The sequence below is a fragment of the Ahaetulla prasina genome, chromosome 8 (assembly GCF_028640845.1).
Source record: "Ahaetulla prasina isolate Xishuangbanna chromosome 8, ASM2864084v1, whole genome shotgun sequence".
Classification (NCBI taxonomy): domain Eukaryota; kingdom Metazoa; phylum Chordata; class Lepidosauria; order Squamata; family Colubridae; genus Ahaetulla; species Ahaetulla prasina.
The window spans coordinates 71,971,710-71,990,579 of record NC_080546.1 but is presented as its reverse complement, the minus strand read 5'-3'; the positions used below and the strand labels follow the sequence as shown (position 1 = coordinate 71,990,579).

The following is an 18,870-nucleotide window of genomic DNA, read 5'->3' as shown; positions in this document are numbered from 1 at the left end:
GTAGCCATTATTAGATTTTCAGGCAATAGTTTCTGTAAATTACTTTTTGTGTATTATTTGAAAAAAATAAATGATAGCTTTATTGACATTTTTTCAGTTTCCATATAATCACCCTAGCTAAGATTTCTCTTACCCCTGTGTGACCTCAATTAATCTACTATTTTGAAGGTTATGAACATGATTTATCATGTTGGTACAATATGGTTTGTAAAATATTGATTTTTTTAACTTCCCTGTTTAGGACTGAAAGAGAGTAACTTGTACAAAGGCATCAAGTTCCCTTCCATGCCTATTAGAGGACTAATACTAGCTTCCTCCCTTCCATAAATTTTGCATATTTTTGCTATTTTAACCTTCCTGTAAATCCTGGTGAGCAAGGGAATCTAAGTCAACAAATCATGTCAAAGTTCATGCTTTTATCATTTGTTTTATAAATGAAAAATGATATATTAATATGAAATATCCATCACACTCTATTGTTTCTTTCCCAGAATTATGTACTTAACTGGGTTCCTTATAAACTTTGTAAATAAATAATCATTCACTCAGTAACTGGATGAAACATATTTAGCAACAATAGCTACAATTGTTTTCGCTAGATATCAGTCTTTCATTTGCTGTATAAGTATTTTGGTCCAATTTTCCATGGCAAACTCATTCATGTTATAACACTGAAGAAATTTTAGAATGATTTTTTAAAAAGTTTCTGTTGCATGTTTTTCTGGCTGTTCTGTGGATAATTACTTGGCAATTCTGAATTTATTTATTCTAGTTTTGTTCTTGTACTGATTTTATATTTGGAATCATTGTTTTCTAACTCAGGACAAATACCTTCTTCCATTTTTGTCTACTAAGAGAACAGATGAAGGAATGATTTTGATTGTGATTTGGTTAAGTAGGATAAAGTTTTAATCTGCCTATTGGTGAAACAAGTAGATTGGCTGTGATGATACAACTTTTGTGATATACTTTATATGTGTGTGTGTGTATACAGAGGTGGGTTTCAAAAATTTTAGCAAGGGGTTCTCTGCCCAGTTTCTGGGTGGGCGTGGGCATGGTGGGCATGGTCTAGTCGACTTCCTACACCACGGTGGGGTTGTTTTTCCCCTCCCCAGGCTCCAGAGGCTTTCCTCGAGCCTGCGGGAGGGAAAAATGGCCTCCCCAGGCTCTAGATGCCCTCTGGAGTCCAGAAATGGGCCCATTTCTGGCCTCCCAAACTTCTGGTAGGCCCGTTTTTCACCCTACCTGAGCCTCTGTCCATGCCCTGCACTTAACTGCATTCAAAACGGGCCCTGTGGGGATTCCTGGGAGAGGTGGGGTGGGCGGGGCCAGTCAGGAGTGGGATTTGGGGGTTCTATGAACTGCACAGAATCTTAGCTAGAGGTTCTCCCAAACCCCTGTGAACCCTCAACAGCATACCCCTGTATGTGTGTGTGTGTGTGTGTGTGTGTGTGTGTGTGTGTGTGTGTACACCATATTTCCCTGAAAATACAAAGTATTTTCAGAAAGTAAGTGCTAGCTTGATTTTGAAACATATGCCCAATATAAGTTCTACCCCCAAAATAAGCCTTATAATTTCATTATAAACAGTTATAAACATTATAAACTGTTCAGAATATACTAAAAACAATATGACCACCATATATTTTTAATCTGGATCACATATCTATTCTTAGGAGTGTTTTGATGAATTCCTTTATGGAGGAGAAGGTTGACTTTGATGTTCTGTGGCTCTCTTTTCACTTTCATGCATTGTTATGATTCTTTGCAAATGGAAAATTAAAATTTATTGTATAAAACTGTAGATTATCTATTTTATCTATTTATATATCTATCCCTCAAATGATCACTATTATTGTATATAATGTGCATACTGACAGGCTTCCTAGCAAGTTGTTTAAATATATATATATATATATTCGTAGGTTTTCACGGGTATAGATATGTAGGTCTTGGCATATTCGGGTCTTTTCCCATGTAAGTGTAAGTGTAACTGTCAACCTTACACAGGAAAAGACCCGAATATGCCAAGACATACATACATACATATACATACACACACACATATATATATATATATATATATATATATATATATATATATATATATATATATATATATATTCGTAGGTTTTCACGGTATAGATATGTAGGTCTTTGGTTATTCGGGTTTTCTCCGTAAAATTGGAAGTGTCTTGGCGATGTTTGACGTCTCATTCATCATCTTCAGGCTTCAGCTTCGTGCTTCTGGAAGCACGGCTGAAGCCTGAAGATGACGAATGAGACTTCACGAAACGTCGCCAAGACACTTCCAATTTTACACAGGAGAAAACCTGAATAACCAAAGACCTACATATATATATATATATATATATATATATATATATATATATATATATATATATATATATATATATATCCATCCATCTATCTAGATAGATAGATAGATAGATAGATAGATAGATAGATAGATAGATAGATAGATAGATAGATAGATAGATGGATGTAAGTATATTTACTAACTTGACTACAAGTATTATTCAGAAGCAGGGTGATGTGAATAGGAATGTGATGCTGGAATTTACTAATGATATCTGACTGAGTGATACAAAAAGCTCCATGCAAAAAGTATGCTTAAATGTTGGAAAATCTAATATAAAAATATAGCCTTTAGAAACAGGAATAGAAATAGTTAGATCCAGAGAAAATGGATTAAATAATAACAGTTATCTGAAGAGGTTTAAGAATCCTTCTCTCCAGAGAAAGTCTTCATAAAACAGTTAAAGGATAGCCTTGGGCTAGGAATATTTCTTCTAGTGAGAATTCCATAAGCATATCAATTGCAATGTATTCTCCAGTGAGTTCAAACTTAGTTATCTTACAAGTATTTGACTAGGAAGCCTCTATTTTTTGATGCCCCATAGCCTAATGATCCACTACTTTTTTGGATTGTAAATCAGTATGACATTCAGTATTGTGCATAACAAATTAGTAAGAATGAAGAACAATAGTATTTTGCAGAAGTAATCAAAATGTCTGAATCTTAGGCTGAGTTGGGTTCAGCCAGATTTGGAAGACATCTGAATAAGAACATGTTCCTCTGAAATAGGCAGAATATAAATAGGTTGGAAACAATTGGTTGTCCTATTAGATAAGAAAAAGGAATGCAATCTGCCTAGTCCTGCTTGGTCTATCAGCAGCTTTCACTATGTTCAACCACAGTATATTTTGGGGCCAGCTCAAAAGGGATGACAATAAGAGCTAGGGTCAACCAGTCTGGGAAGCTGAAGTGGCTAAGGATTCAAATATTAACAGAATCTGATGCTGCTCTATTTTTAATTTTGAGTGTGTTGTGCTCCCATGAATGGATCAGGCTCAGTTTGGAGTTTATTTTGGTCTCACAGCTCTTACCTGAACAACAGGTAGAAGCTGAATTGTACAATTAGATCTGGTGTGACAATTGCAGGCATTCTGGAATCAGGAATGCCCTTGTTAATTTGTAGGTATAATATTGTAATTTCTTGTGAATGGGCTGTGTAATGTATTTGAATTTTAGGAGGGAAATTTGGGCGGGAAAATGCACGTTGCTGATTGGCTGATGCCTCAGCCAAAATACTATTTAAAGAGGGGTTTTTGCCTGTTGGCTTTTGCTGGGATCACAATAAACCAAAGAGCTGTTGTCACTTGTATCGTCTCCTGCCTCTTCATTGCCTGAACTTAACATTGGCGACGAAGGTGGGATATTGAAGGCAGTGAGACTAGGAAAAGAGCTGAAGGAGCAACATAATTTCAAACCCAGCCAGTATCAAGAGCGGATACATAGCGATGTCTAGCTATACGCCGCCAGTGCCATTCGACCCAGCCAAGGAGAAATGGGGGTCGTACATGGCTCATTTCGAGTGTTTCCTCGAAGCTAACGAACTGCAAGGAGTATCGGATAATCGGAAGCGAGCCTACTTCCTGAGCCACTGTGGGCCAGAAGTCTTCCATACCGCCGAATTGCTGTCGGAACCAACGCCGGTACAGTCGGTGCCATGGCAGACGCTACAGACGACGCTACGAGCACACTACGCACCGGTGCCATCGAAGTTTGTACAACGGTTCGAGTTAAGGCAAAGAGTTCAGCGAGAGGGCGAATCGATAAGCGTGTACATGGCCGCATTAAGGAAAGCCGCAAACCACTGTGAGTATAGAGACTTGGAGGACTCTTTATTAGAACAACTCATTTGTGGGGTCAGGGACATCCGACTACAGAGGCGGCTGCTGTCGAAAAGCAACCTAATCCTGGCGATAGCCCTGGATGAGGCCAGGGCACACGCGATGTCCACCAAAGCGGCGGAAACCTTACAAAAGTCGAACACGCCGAATGCCGCGGTGAAAACAACGCCAGTCCACAGCGAAGAAATCCAGACTGAATCGGACGGTGAGGAAGAGGAAGAGGTTTTCCACACCAGGAGGCCGGAGAGAGGCGACCGGGACGAGTGCGTGAGTTGCGGAGGCCAACACCAACGACAGAATTGCAGGTTCAAAGACGCGATTTGTCGGCGGTGTGAAAAGAAAGGACACATAGCTCAGGCCTGTCGAGCCTCCCAACCTTCCCACCAAAGATTCAAACCAGCCAATCAACAGGGCGCTGGTTCAGTGAAGCGGCCAGGGATTGGCCAGTTCAAAAAAGGCGTGAAGTCGAATCACACCACTGTGCGAGTGGGCCACTTATCGACACGAATAGAAAAGAAAATATTCACTAAGACCTACATCGAAGGAGTACAGTGTAAAATGGAGGTGGATACCGGCTCATCAATCACGATTATGTTCTGGGACACGGTCGCACGGGACCTGCCAGAAGTCGCAAAACGACAGCTGCAACCCCAAAAGCTGAGAGTGCAAGACTACCAGGGAAACCGGATCCCCGTTAAAGGAGCCACAACGGTCAGAGTAAGATATGGACAATTCAAGAAAACCCTGTCGATCACTATCGTTGTTGGAAACCTGCCCAGTTTACTGGGACTGGACTGGTTTCGAGCCCTAGGAATGGGCATAACTGGGATCCACAGCAATGGAGTCAACCTGAAGAAAGAATTGTTGAAGAATTGGGTCCTTGAGTGGCGCAGACTGCTAAACAGTCTGTTATTAACAACAGCTGCCTGCAATTATTGCAGGTTCAAGTCCCACCAGGCCCAAGGTTGACTCAGCCTTCCATCCTTTATAAGGTAGGTAAAATGAGGACCCAGATTGTTGGGGGCAATAAGTTGACTTTGTATATAATATACAAATAGGATGAAGACTATTGCTTAACATAGTGTAAGCCGCCCTGAGTCTTCGGAGAAGGGCGGGGTATAAATGTAAATAAATAAATAAATAAATAAATAAATAAAATAAATTTAAGGAATTCGAGGATGTTTTTCAAGACAGCCTGGGCAAGTACGTGGGGACCCCCATTTCATTCAATTTGGACCCCCAGGTGGCTCCCATTAGATTAAAAGCTAGGAGGGTCCCGTTCGCCCTCAAACCCAAGATTGACAGGGAACTAGATAAATTAGTAAGCCAGGGAATACTAGTCCCCGTCGACCATGCAAAATGGGAGACACCAATAGTGACCCCAGTCAAACCGGATGGATCAGTCCGGATTTGCGCTGACTATAAGGCAACGCTTAACAAAGCATTGCAAAAGAGTGCTTACCCCGTTTCCGTAGTGCAACATTTGTTGCACTCGTTAGGGCAGGGACAGGTCTTTGCCAAACTCGATCTGGCTCAAGCCTACCAACAATTACCGGTTGACAACGGAACGGCCGAAGCGCAGACGATTGTCACACATTGGGGCGCTTTTAAATGCACTCGACTTCAGTTCGGAGTTAGTGTAGCCCCCGGGTTATTCCAAAACCTAATGGAACGACTCCTACAGGGTCTACCGGGAGTAGTTCCATATTTCGATGATGTACTGGTATCAGCAGAAAACTTGGAAGAATTAGGGGTCAAATTGCGGAAGGTTTTGGGCATTTTCAGGTCTGCGGGGCTTAAGGTTAAACTCAACAAATGCCAGATAGGAGTTGAATCTGTAGAATTCTTGGGTTACCGGATAGATAAGGAAGGCATCCACCCAACTGAGAGCAAAGTGTGAGCCATTAGAAAGGCTCCAACCCCAAAAAACAAAACAGAATTACAAGCATTTTTGGGGCTTGTAAACTTCTATGCGGTATTTTTAAAAAATAAGGCAATGGTAGCTGAACTGCTACATAAACTGCTAGCGAAAAAAGCTGTTTGGACTTGGGGCAGGGTTGAGGTTAAGGCATTTGAAGGCGTTAATAATCTCTTGTCCAGCGATAGTCTTCTAATTCAGTACAATGGGATGTTGCCACTAGTACTAGTTTGTGATGCATCACCCTACGGGGTAGGGGCTGTCCTCAGCCACAGGTTACCGAACGGTTCAGAAGCCCCTATCACATATTTTTTCCGCACGATGTCCGCAATGGAAAGGAACTATAGCCAACTGGACCGGGAAGCCCTGGCTATAGTTTCTGGGGTTAAAAAATTCCACGAGCCTCATGTAGAGAACATTGCAGTAGTCCAGGCGAGAAGTGACGAGGGCATGAGTGACCGTGCATAAGGCATCCCGGTCTAGAAAGGGGTGCAACTGGTGAACCAGGCGAACCTGGTAAAAAGCTCTCCTGGAGACGGTCGCCAAATGATCTTCGAAAGACAACCGTCCGTCCAGGAGAACACCCAGATTGCGCACCCTCTCCATTGGGGCCAATGATTTGCCCCCAACAGTCAGCAGCGGTTGCAGCTGACTGTACCGGGATGCCGGCATCCACAGCCACTCAGTCTTGGAGGGGTTGAGCTTGAGCCGGTTTCTCCCCATCCAGACCTGCACGCCCTCCAAACACCGAGACAACAGTTCGACAGCTTCATTGGGGTGGTCAGGGGTGGAAATATACAGCTGGGTGTCATCCGCGTACAGTTGATAACTCACCCCAAAACCCCAAAACCACTGATGACCTCACCCAGCGGCTTCATGTAGATGTTGAACAGGAGAGGTGAGAGAACCGACCCCTGTGGCACCCCACAAAGGAGGCGCCTTGTGGTTGATCTCTGCCCCCCTGCCAACACCGTCTGTGATTGGTCGGAGAGATAGGACAAGAACCACCGAAACACGGTGCCTCCCACTCCTAAACTCCCCAACCGTTGCAGCAGGATACCATGGTCGATGGTATCGAAAGCCGCTGAGAGATCTAGGAGGACCAGGGCAGAGGAATAACCCCTGTCCCGAGCCCTCCAGAGGTCATCCACCAACGCGACCAAAGCTGTCTCTGTGCTGTACCCGGGTCGGAAGCCGGACTGGAACGGGTCTAGATAGACAGATTCATCCAGGTACTGGGGTAACTGATGTGCCACCACACTCTCAACAACCTTCGCCACAAAGCGAAGAGAGAGGGAAAGCCCCCTCCCCTTTTCTTTTGTGGCTGGATCCCACACCCTCTACAGCCCAACTCCCCCACCCCCACCCCCACGCTGCTCTTGGCAGCCTTGGGAGGCTCTGAACTCACAAGCAAGCAGCTCGTGGCAGAGCGGGATCAGATCCCCAAGCGCTACTAACCAGGGCAGCCCTGGTTGGGGATGAAATACCTTTGCCCTCCCTCAGCCCTCTCTTCCACAGAGAGAGGCCCTGGGAACCCCACCTGATGGATCCCTCGTACTCTACAGCCCTCCCCTCTGTCCTTTCTGGCAAAGAGATGCAAACCAGCCCTTGTCTCAGTGGGGGTATTGTTGGCCCTCCTGAGCCTCCCTCTAAACTGCAGCCCCCGCTCTTTCACTCCCAAAGTCCCTGAGTCCCTGCACTGATTGGCTGGCTGTGAATTGTCTTAAGTGACCAAAAGCCTAACGCAAACAGTGCTTTGATGAATGGGTTGCAGTGAAGGGATTGGGACAGAGAGGCCGTGGCCAATGTGCTGGGGCAAAAGCCTGGGGGAGGACCATCTGAGGAGAAAAGTTTGTGGCTAATAACACAGAGGCGAAACCTAAGGAGAAACAGGCAAGGTGAAGGGTTTGAGCCGAAAAATCCCAGATCTTTCCTAGCTATAGACTGCTATCTTTGGAATCTATAGAGGATACAGATACAATAACGAGCATACTTCAGTATTGCACTGCTATTTTTTTTTAATTATTAGTTGCTAGAGATCATTTGTAAGACTTGCTTGAATGGAAAATATCCCAACAAACCTTTTTGGTCTTTCTCCTATTTTTAAAGTATGTAGCACAATTATGTAACAATAATAATTACAAAAAAAACCCTTCTGTAAATCCATGATTAAGTTTATAGTGGATGAGGTGTCAAAATTCAACTCACAAAAGCCCTTCTAAGTCTTCACAGCCTAACTTTTGTCCCTTGGAATAGTAGTATGGTAGTTCTTGCTATCAACACCTCTTTTCTAAGTTTCTATCTTCTAGATAGAAAATGTAGAACAAGTAGACTAACCCCAAGTTCAAAGTCTCTTGTCTTGTGTTCATAGAAATCACAGTAAATCCTCTAATTAATAGAGGCTGTTCATAAGTCTCTTTTGTTCACAAATCAAGCATAAAAAACAATTCTTACCTTACATGGATGGGAGCATTATAGTAATTTTTCTTGTTCTTGAAGAAATGGTCCAATAAAGTTTGGGAGGTGGTCTTTCTTTTTTCCTCATAAATGAAGCTCTAGGAGTGTACAATAGTACACACTGATAAAATTTTGGAAACCTTTTGAGAAAAGTGTATTTTATAAAACTAGCTAATAGCACCACATTTTTGGGGAATAGTACCGTAAAATTATATATCAATGGAAAGATAATTTAATCAAGAATGTAATGCAATAACTTTTATGAAGGATTTGTTATTAGAATAGCAGTTACAGTATAAAGAAGAAAAGTGAAACATAGAAAAAATGAGGTATACAAAAATTATCACCATGTCAGTTAATACTTAAATAAGTAACTTTTAGTATGAATTACGGCCTTACAATGTCTTCCCATGGAGTGAACCAAGTCTTTTAGTTCTGCAGCTGTTATAATGTGAAACCAAGATTGAATGATTGCTTCTATTAACTGGTTTTATTGCTAGGTCGTTCTGACTAACAAGTTTCTTTAATTGGCTCCATAGTTTTTAAATTGAGTTAAGATCTGGGCTATTCCCAGGCCATTCCATCAATGGAATATGATTATCTTGAAATTCCTCCCCCCCCCAAAAAAGCAGTGTTATTAGATGAAAATACACTTTTCCCAAAAAGTTTCCACAATTTTGGCCACTACTGTATTGCATCATGGACAGCTTGGTGAAGTACTTGGTATTAGGTCATGCATCTTAAATTCTGATAGTGTTTTCTCAGTAAAGCTGAAGTGCTCTGCCCTCGGTGGCAAGAGCCATGGTGGTGTAATAGTTAGAATTAGAATAGTTAGAATAGTTAGGGGCCGGTTTAGCTCAGGCTGGTAAGGCCTGTTATTAAGAACACAAAGCCTGCAATTACTGCAGGTTCGAGCCCGGCCCAAGGTTGACTCAGCCTTCCATCCTTTATAAGGTAGGTAAAATGAGGACCCAGATTGTTGGGGGGGGCAATAAGTTGACTTTGTAAAAAATATACAAATAGAATGAGACTATTGCCTTATACACTGTAAGCCGCCCTGAGTCTTCGGAGAAGGGCGGGGTATAAATGTAAACAAAACAAAAAAATGCAGTATTCCAGGCTAACTCTGCCCACTGCCAGGAGTCTGATCCTGACCGGCTCAAGGTTGATTCAGCCTTCTATCCTTTTGAGATTGATAAAATGAGGACCCAGATTGTTGAGGGCAAGATGCTGTCATTAAAATCACTCAGAGTGCTATAAAGCAGTATGGATAACGTCTGGTCCATTTTACGCTATTGATCTGGTCCACTTTACTTTTCATAGTAAGAAAATAAGGATTCTGTGAGATTCTGCTGTAATTGTAAATGTATAGTGCACTGTAAAAAATGACCATCATAAAGAACCCATTAATTATCTTCATAAACATAAGCTTCCTTAATATCTGCTTGGGTAAATTAAACTTTTGCCCAATGATCTCATCTATGGTCTTTGAGTCTATAAGAATTATAGCTCTAAACCTGAATTTAAACATTTAACAGGAATAATTTCCCAATGATGCTACTTTTTTTGCACATTTATTTATATATCAAATTTGGAAACCACCCTTCTCACTCACAGAATGACTCTGAGTGATGTACAATTAAAACAAATATTCTAAGTGAAATAGCTATATTTGGTGACCAAATATCCTTTTATCAACATTACAAGTTTACAAAATTATTTGATAATCACTGTGGACCAAAATTAGTGATTATCAAGCACAATTAATTTATTATCCATTTGTCTGTACAAGTGTAATTTCTGTTTTTTTTAACAAAATGGACATTATTGATTGGTTTTAAATGAGATATTTATATTTTTTCCCTTTGAAATAATTTAAGTGAACAGTTTAATGTCAATACTAACAATTTTTAAAATCCCTTTCACATGATTAGTGAGCATTATTGTTCCAACTCAACCTGAAAAGGTATATTCTTCATCAAAAAGATGAAATTATTTTATGCATTTTATTTTTTATTTAAAACATTTGTATAGCCACCCAACTTATAGCTAACTGGGTGGCTCCCAATCAACAGTTAAAATAGCATAAATACCATAGTAAAACTTTAAAACTAAACACATTAAAAACAACAAAAACCTGGCACCATTAAATTTCCGATATCGGGCCACATAATGTAATTTAATTTCGAATTCTTTTTTAAATGAAGATGCAGTTTGACCTATTGTTATTTATGTTTCTGGGTCTCACTTAAATTGTAGCGCAATTTTTAAATGGTTCTGGCCTACAGTATCCCTGGAATATGTTGAGCTGCTGACTAGACATCTTGGATCCTGGGCCATCCAAATTTGTAAATGCAGTTCAGATTTTAAACTGATTAGAGCAGTCATATTATCTATTTTATTTTATTTTTTAAATGTATATGCTGCCTATTACACTGTCAAGTGACTCTGTCTTTGTTTTTATTTCTGTCTCATAATATTGAGCTGAAAATATGTAAGCATGTTTAAGAATCAGGATCTAACTGTAATATTTGTGCTAAAAGAAACTGTAACAAAACTGTTCTTTTTAAAAAGTGGTATGACTATCTTTAAACATGATATTGTTTTGACAGGGGACAACTGCAATTCCATTGATTACAACAAGATGAAAAATTTCCTGCTGGATCTACAGAACAGAAAATATATTCTACAAACAAAAGAAAGCATTACTGAAGATAAGATGGTTTTGAAGAAATTATTGGTGGATCAGCTGTTTAAATATTATGATTCAGACAACAATGGACTTGTAGATAGCAATGAACTAACACAGGTAAATATTTCGATTATATATTCATTGCTATAAATTTTAGATGCAAAACAGTAAAACAAATTAACTTTGCCAAGTGAGATTAGTAGCATCTGTTACAATCTTCATTTTTTTAGCACTATTTCTGTGGAAACTTAACAAAACAAAATATTACTTTTCATATTAAGAATAAACTAAAACATTGAAAAATTGAAATATGAAGCTGTTGATCTCTGATTTTGGTCTTCTAAGATTTAACTGAGAACATAACAAAATAAGTAACATGGCAAAATTCATATTCATTAAGTGCTCTGTAGTCACTTTTCTCACTGATAATTTCATAGAAATATCACAAAGCTATTGAAATGCTTGCATTTTATAGCTTTTTCACTGTAGCATTTCAAACTTAAAGCAAACTTAAAATATAGATAGGACAGATATGTTTCCTGCATCTGGTGGAAAAATGTTCAGGCACACACAACTAAAAACATAGTTAATGTTCATTTGTCACAATTATCTTTGTTCATTTTGCTATGGCAGTTCAGACTTTTCTGGAGTTTTCTTTCTTTCTTTCTTTCTTTCTTTCTTCCTTTCATTTTATTTTGGGTGAAAAGTGCTTCAGTGTATTAGTAAATCAACTATGATTTACTGAACTATTCAGTCCAGTATTATCAATGTACGTGTAGTGTGTGAGTGCATATGCATTTACACATATCCTTGATTTTGTTAATCTTTTTTCTGAGAAAGGATTATATAAATTAGCTAGCATATATGACTAATTCAGATATTATCCCAAATGCCCTATGAAAGAATATAGTGCATATTATTCCTATAACTGATAAATATATGCATAGAATATGAGAAATGATGCTATTTATTTGATAATATTTACGAATACTACTTATTTTACCAAAAGTTTCCACTATCATTTTTAAATTAACCACAGTTGTCCATTTTATTCCTACAGATTGTAGGGATTGAATCTAACATACCAGGAGAGAATCTTGTTACATTTTGAGTCAATCAAGTTTAAACTATTATATGAAAACAAGCCAAAATCTGAAATTATGTTTTGATTCAGAATAATGTGTTTTAATTATAAGATTTTATTGAATCAGTTCCAATTATTATTTGTTGAAAAATATATTTTTCTTAGAGTGCATTTTTCTGTTAATTAAATGTCTTTATGGGAATTTAATCAGGGCTCTTGTGTCTTTGATTGGAGCCAACAGATCTATACAAATTTCTGATTGCATAAGCAGTCGGAAGTCCTGTAGATAATTAATTCATTGAAAGCACTGGAGAATAAATCCATCTTTCTTTCCTCAAACAAATAATAGCCATTCCACCTCTGCCCAAGGGTATAAACTACAAATCCAATATATTATTTTACATGATTGGCAGCATTATACAAACAGAATAAATAGTAAAATCAGTAGTAATGCTAAAAGTCAGGCATGCGAGGTATTTGCTGAGTGCTGCAGGTAAATTTAGATAGAACAGGGTCAAGCAAATGTCCTTTAGAATTCTGTCCCACTCCTTCATAGCAAACAGTTTATTATGAAACCATAGAACTGACAGAGCTATTATGCCAATCTATCATGTGAAGAGTTTTAAATATATTACTGTTTATTTTCTGGAAAGGGAGAAGAGCAAACTAGTTCATCTGAATATCTTTTTTTAAGTACTCTTATCCTGGAAGAGGAAATTTCAAATAACGAAACTTTTATAGTTCCCTGCTCAAAATATAAACTTTAAAATAAACTTGACGTAGATTACATAGAATAACATCCTATATTGTTCATGTTCCAAACAACGCAAAATTGGGAAAAAAGAGAGCTGTTTGGCCCACTCTGGTTCTGGAACAAAATATAGTATATCTTAAAAGCATGTTGCAGTCATTTTTATTTTCTTAGGGTTATTCCATTTAAAAAATTAAAGCTATATAAATTGTTACATTCCTGATTTAGGACCATGTATAACTTTGGTCCTATGGTCACTGGGTGGTTGGCATACCTGTGTTAGCTTTTGCAATAGTGAGAAATCTCTATTTAATTTGCCTTTCTTCTTCCTCTTCAACTGCTGAAGACCTATACATGGAATAGCTTTCATTTAAAAACAACAACAATTTGGCTATACATAAACAATGAATAAAAGAGAGAAGTTAACTTGTTTCTCAAGTCCAAGACAAACCCACTTCAATCTTTAAAAGAATCTAACTTCTCCCAAGCTCGAACAATTCATACCTGGCCTTTTTTTATTCCTTATTCAAGAAGGAACTGCCAAGGTTTCTAGATGTATCTTTTTTCAAATGATTGGATACTAGCAATACCAATATATTATGTCTATCCTACTCCTGGTTTATGACAAATTACTGAAATTTTTCTGAGTTCCAAACATAATTATGGGGTTTGATTGCTAGTCTTATAACCATCATGTGAATATTTTCCTACTCACTTATAGGAAATCTGGGATTTTAATTGCTGCAGTTTAAGAGATGCCACAAATCAGAATGAACATCCTAGATGAAATTTGCTTTGTGCAACCATGTTAATTTTCCTAATTACTCTCTCACCTATCTAGTTGCAAATCATCAAATCAGGTTTTTTTTAAGCACAAAGGAAAGATCTGCTGATATCATGAGTACAAAAGAACATAGTGGAACATGTACATGCCTAACCCTTTGTGATAAAATGAAATGCATATCTATTGATAATAGCTTTTAGTGAACCCCAAAACAGCAGATGGCAAGGTCAGTTAGTCTGATTCATCTTCATCTTACGAACTGATTATTTTTCATTTTATGAAGGCAATCTTCATGAAATAGATTACATGCCTAAATCACAATTTTGAATTTATTTGCATGTATCGAAATAAATATATGTTCCAATAAATAACATTAAAAACCTTGAAAGCTATCAAGATTTACTATTTAATACATTCACTTTTGGATGCCACATCTCATTTTACAAAGAATCTCTTCAAATGAACAGAACTGTTCATAACTCCTTAATAATTTAATTTATTGCATTTTTATGCTGCCTAACTCCCAGTGATTCTTGTAAATTTTTAAGAATAATTTAATTTAATTTTAATTTAAGAATAACGCATTGAAAGGCTATATAGAGATATCAATTGTACTTTACATGGGTGTTCCACTAATGAATAGTTTTAATTGGTGAAAAACAATGTAGAATCACACTTATTAGTGGGTAAGAACTGTCTTAATCATATAATACCAATATTGCAGGTGCTGCATTGTCTACTATTAAGGTTTCAAGTACAATTCATGATTGTTTTTCTTTTTTTTTAATTGAAAAAGTTTTACAATAAAATTTTTTTACAATTATCTCCCCCCTCCCTCCTCTCCCTCCCCCTTCCCCCCCCCTCTCCCCCCCCCTGGAGACTTCCCAGAGCAAAATAGAGGGTATAACATCTAACAAGCATACGCTAGAGTACTACAAAAACCATAACCCATGATCTCTTCTCTCCCTTTGCTCCCTTAACTCCCCTTTCCCTTTTAAACAAATACACAAATACAATATATTTCCTACAATCACTCATAAGCTATTTGATACTTTTTAGTCTGATACTTATTTTGAATAATTCATGATTGTTTTTCATGGATTGTCACCTAAATACACTTAGGACTGTAGCATCTGTAGATGAATATATCTAGTCCATTCATCAATAGTCAAAATACGATTTGTGGAATAGATAGTAATAGCTCTGCCTTTGAAATTGAAATGAAAACCTCCATTATTTGGATGATGTCTTCTCCTTTATTATTTTGGAAAGTGTTGAAGTCATAAAGTTATTTCATGAGCATTTAAATGATAGAGTGTTGCTATTAATGGATGGTTGGGAACTTTTTTCTATTGATTTATTGTTTTATTATTGTTTTATTTATGTTTGTCATTGTATTTTATTCATAAATTCTGTTTTTCTTCCTGTTTGTGATTGTATTTAACCAATAAATATGATTTTTTTAAATGGAACTGCTATGAGGCATTCAGAGTCTGACTGCAGAGTAGTCTATTGTTAAATAAATGAAAAATACTTAATGAAAACAAATATTTATGGAAGAAATCAGCAACCAGTAGAAAAAGAACCATCACTGGAAAAATAATTTCAAATTAGACTTAAAATGTTACAATATTAAGTAATCCTGAAGATCTCAGGTTGAAATTGTAGTAGGAAGTACTGGATATTGGGATTTTGCAGACTTCTTAAAGGGTTTTCACTTAGGAAAAAGGTTTGAGTGAAGCATCCCTTTGGAGCTATTTCATGAAGCAGTGTGGCCATCTCGCTTCCAAGAGTGAAGTGAAAAAGCAATATGGTTGTGCTTCACATACTCCAACTGACACTACTGATTATTAGGTGCTTCTTTCGTGTATAATGCATGTGTGAAAATCTCTTCTGGCTATTGAAAGTGCCAGTTTAGCTTTCAAGGCAATACAAAGCATCTCACTGAAACGAATTGGGTTACCTTTTCATCTATATGAAGAAGAAAAAAACCTCTTTGTCAAAGCAAATCTGACTTACTTCTCATGGGCCTAGAAAAAAAAATCTCTGCAGCTACAGATAATCAAGCTATTATGTTACCTGCAGTATAAGTGATATATTTAACAAGGAATGAGCAGAAAAGTTATATAATTCTTCCTGTGGAAAATGTAAACTCTGAGTAAAGTACCAAAAAAAATGAGCTGGCAAAAACACATTTAAAAAGGATTGCATTATAAGGTAAAGAGTTCAAACTAGTGTTCAGGGCATCAAGAGAACTGATAAAAAAATAGTCCCTGCTCTTCAGTCCTAAACTAATTTAGGACTGAACTAATAACTACTTATTTATTAGATGACAGATTTGGAGACAGGCATCATAACACATAAAACATGAGTTTGTGGATTTTGTATAAATTTTGGCTATTAGGTTCTGTTAATCGAAGTCTGGACTTACATTTGTTTTGTTACTACAAAGTCATGTTGCCTTTTAACTTATTTGTGACTAGTCACAAATTAATTTATTACAAAGCATACTCTTAATAAATTGGTTAATAAGCATTCTGAGTTATATGGGGTAAGTAATATGATTCCTGTCATCTCATCCAGTTAGATGCAAAGCTAAAATATAACCACTCTGATATTTTATATGATTAATTAGTTTATAGTCAAGACGTGTTTAGATGTCTTAGAATCAAACCTTCAGCTATGAATAGTTATATTACTGTATAGCAAATAACTTCTTCACTCTATATTACAAATGTTTACTATGACACATATTCCTGCCTCCTTTCTGGCACAGAAACAGGTACAATTTCTTGCATAGATGTACACTCAGTTTTCATTATAGTGCCAAATGTAAACTGTTTAATGCTCTGAGATGGCTTCTTGGAGGACTTGGTGGGAAAATCATGGTATTTTAATTTACTGATCATGAATTCAGTTCAATAATAAGGCCTGCATTATTTTATGTACTGGATGATTTTGATGTATTCTAAGTGCCAGAAAATTTGGAAGACTCAGCATTATTATTCTCATCTAACCCTCCATCCCAAATTTTAATCTTTAATCAAATCTATCCCTTCCCCCATTTTATCTTTTTCCATTTACGTTAAACCCCTTTATTTGCATTTACTAATTCCTTTCTTTTCAATCTCTATAGCATCAGCATCAATCATCTCATAACATTTCAATAGACATTCTTGAAACTATTATTCTTAATTTTATATAAAAGAAAAGTAAAAAAGCTAGCATATCCATTATTTCAAAAAATCACATATTTGTATATTCTCATCTATTAATGTCTCAATCTTCAATTCTCCTGATCTCCATATCATCAGCATCAACCAACTCTTTACATTTCCATAAAAATGTTAAAATTGTTATTCTTAATCTTATAAATCTTAAAAAAGTAAAAAAAATCTAATGTTTATGTTTCTCATTAACATTTCAATCTTAGTCTATCTCAATTCCACTTTTATTTTCCTTAAAATTCCATATTTTCTTTACTTATCCTATATTTCTATCAAATTCTCCTTTTTTCCTCCTCCCACATTTTTTTTGTTTCTCTCTATTAATCTCTGTATAGCCCTTGACTTTGTATTTTAACTTCATAAATTCTTCATTAGTTGTCAGTTCTGGAGCAGCTCTTATTTTTTCTGAATTCTGTTTTCCATCCGACCTTGTAATTATTTCTTTTATTTCTTGCTTAAAAATCATATACATGTTTCTCTTCATTTCAATTATTCTCTTTATCATTTCTTAAAGTTATAGTTCTTGTTCTTATCAAAGTTAATAGTTATTTCTTTGTTTCTTGCTTAAAAGTCATATACGTGTTTCTCTTCATTTCACTTATTCTCTGTGTCATTTCTTAAAGTTGTAGTTCTTATTCTTATCAAGGTCAAGCATGTTATTAAAAAAGTCCTCCCGTCCAGTTCTCACCAGTCTTATCACTACCGTGGAAAAGCTTCAACAATAACCACAATCCTTGTAATTTCCTCTTCCACCTTTAGGTGTCGCTTTGAAATCCACAATTCTAATCCACAATTTGCAAAAGTATCCATTTTGTTTCCTTTACTGAGAGCCGTGCCTTATTTTATTTAAAATTTATTTTTTCCAATTAAACCCATTTAAAATCCATATCAAAATTTACTTGATTCCAGTCCATAGAGGAAGAAGAAAATCAGAGACATACCACCAAGTTGCAGTTTTAAATCCTCGATTTTTCCTTCTTTCTTTTTATACTCTTAATCAGTTTTAAAAATTTCCAAATTGTCCAAATTTTTGGCTTTAATTAAGGGTTCCGTTTTTTTGTTTGAGGGTTCTTTGTTTCAACTTTTAAAAATCCAATTTCTGTCAGGTCTTTGGGTACCGCTTCCATTCCTTTTCTTTTGTTGTGTTAACAGTCCATTGTCAATTTAGCCACTATTCCATAGCTTTAAATTTTTTTTGGCAAATATCAAAGTTTGAAGTGTTTTTTCATGAGTTGGTGTTAACTCACCCTGCTTCAATATTTCATCCAATTCACCGCTTCACTCCAGCACAGTCTTATGTGGCCGTCCTGACTTTGGCAGCTTGTAATGGCTGCGTCTCCTCATCGCAGGGTCGAAGGCAAAAGAGCCGGTACTGCAGGGAATTTGTAATTTCCCTGTTTGCTCCAGCCAGTGCCTTCTTTCTTCACTGTCCCTGCAGGACAGCTATGGTCCATGTGGATCCCCATAATGATGGGAATTTCGGCGCTCCCCCCAGAGCTCCCGGGGTTTGTGACTATCTGATCGCGACACCGGCCACACGTCTCAGATATTATTTTCTAATCTCTCCAAAACCCCACAGTGATCTTTATCAACACATTGTAATATGCAGTGAATCTCTTGAAGAAAAGAACAACAGCTTCTCTGGATCACCTAATCATAATTTATAGGAATCTTTATATTCACATGAATGCAAATTGAATTATCTCAAAGACTTGCTACAAGGTTTGAAACTGAGGGTA

General features: G+C 37.2%; 1 protein-coding gene across 1 annotated transcript in view; it reads left to right on the top strand.

Annotated features, from left to right (window-relative positions):
- FSTL5 (follistatin like 5) overlaps positions 1-18,870 on the top strand; it is a 473,869-nt gene that overhangs the window by 265,145 nt on the left and 189,854 nt on the right. Inside the window, exon 5 of the mRNA XM_058193148.1 lies at positions 11,206-11,402. Coding sequence (XP_058049131.1) covers positions 11,206-11,402 — 197 coding nt within the window. The remainder of the gene's footprint in view (positions 1-11,205; positions 11,403-18,870) is intronic.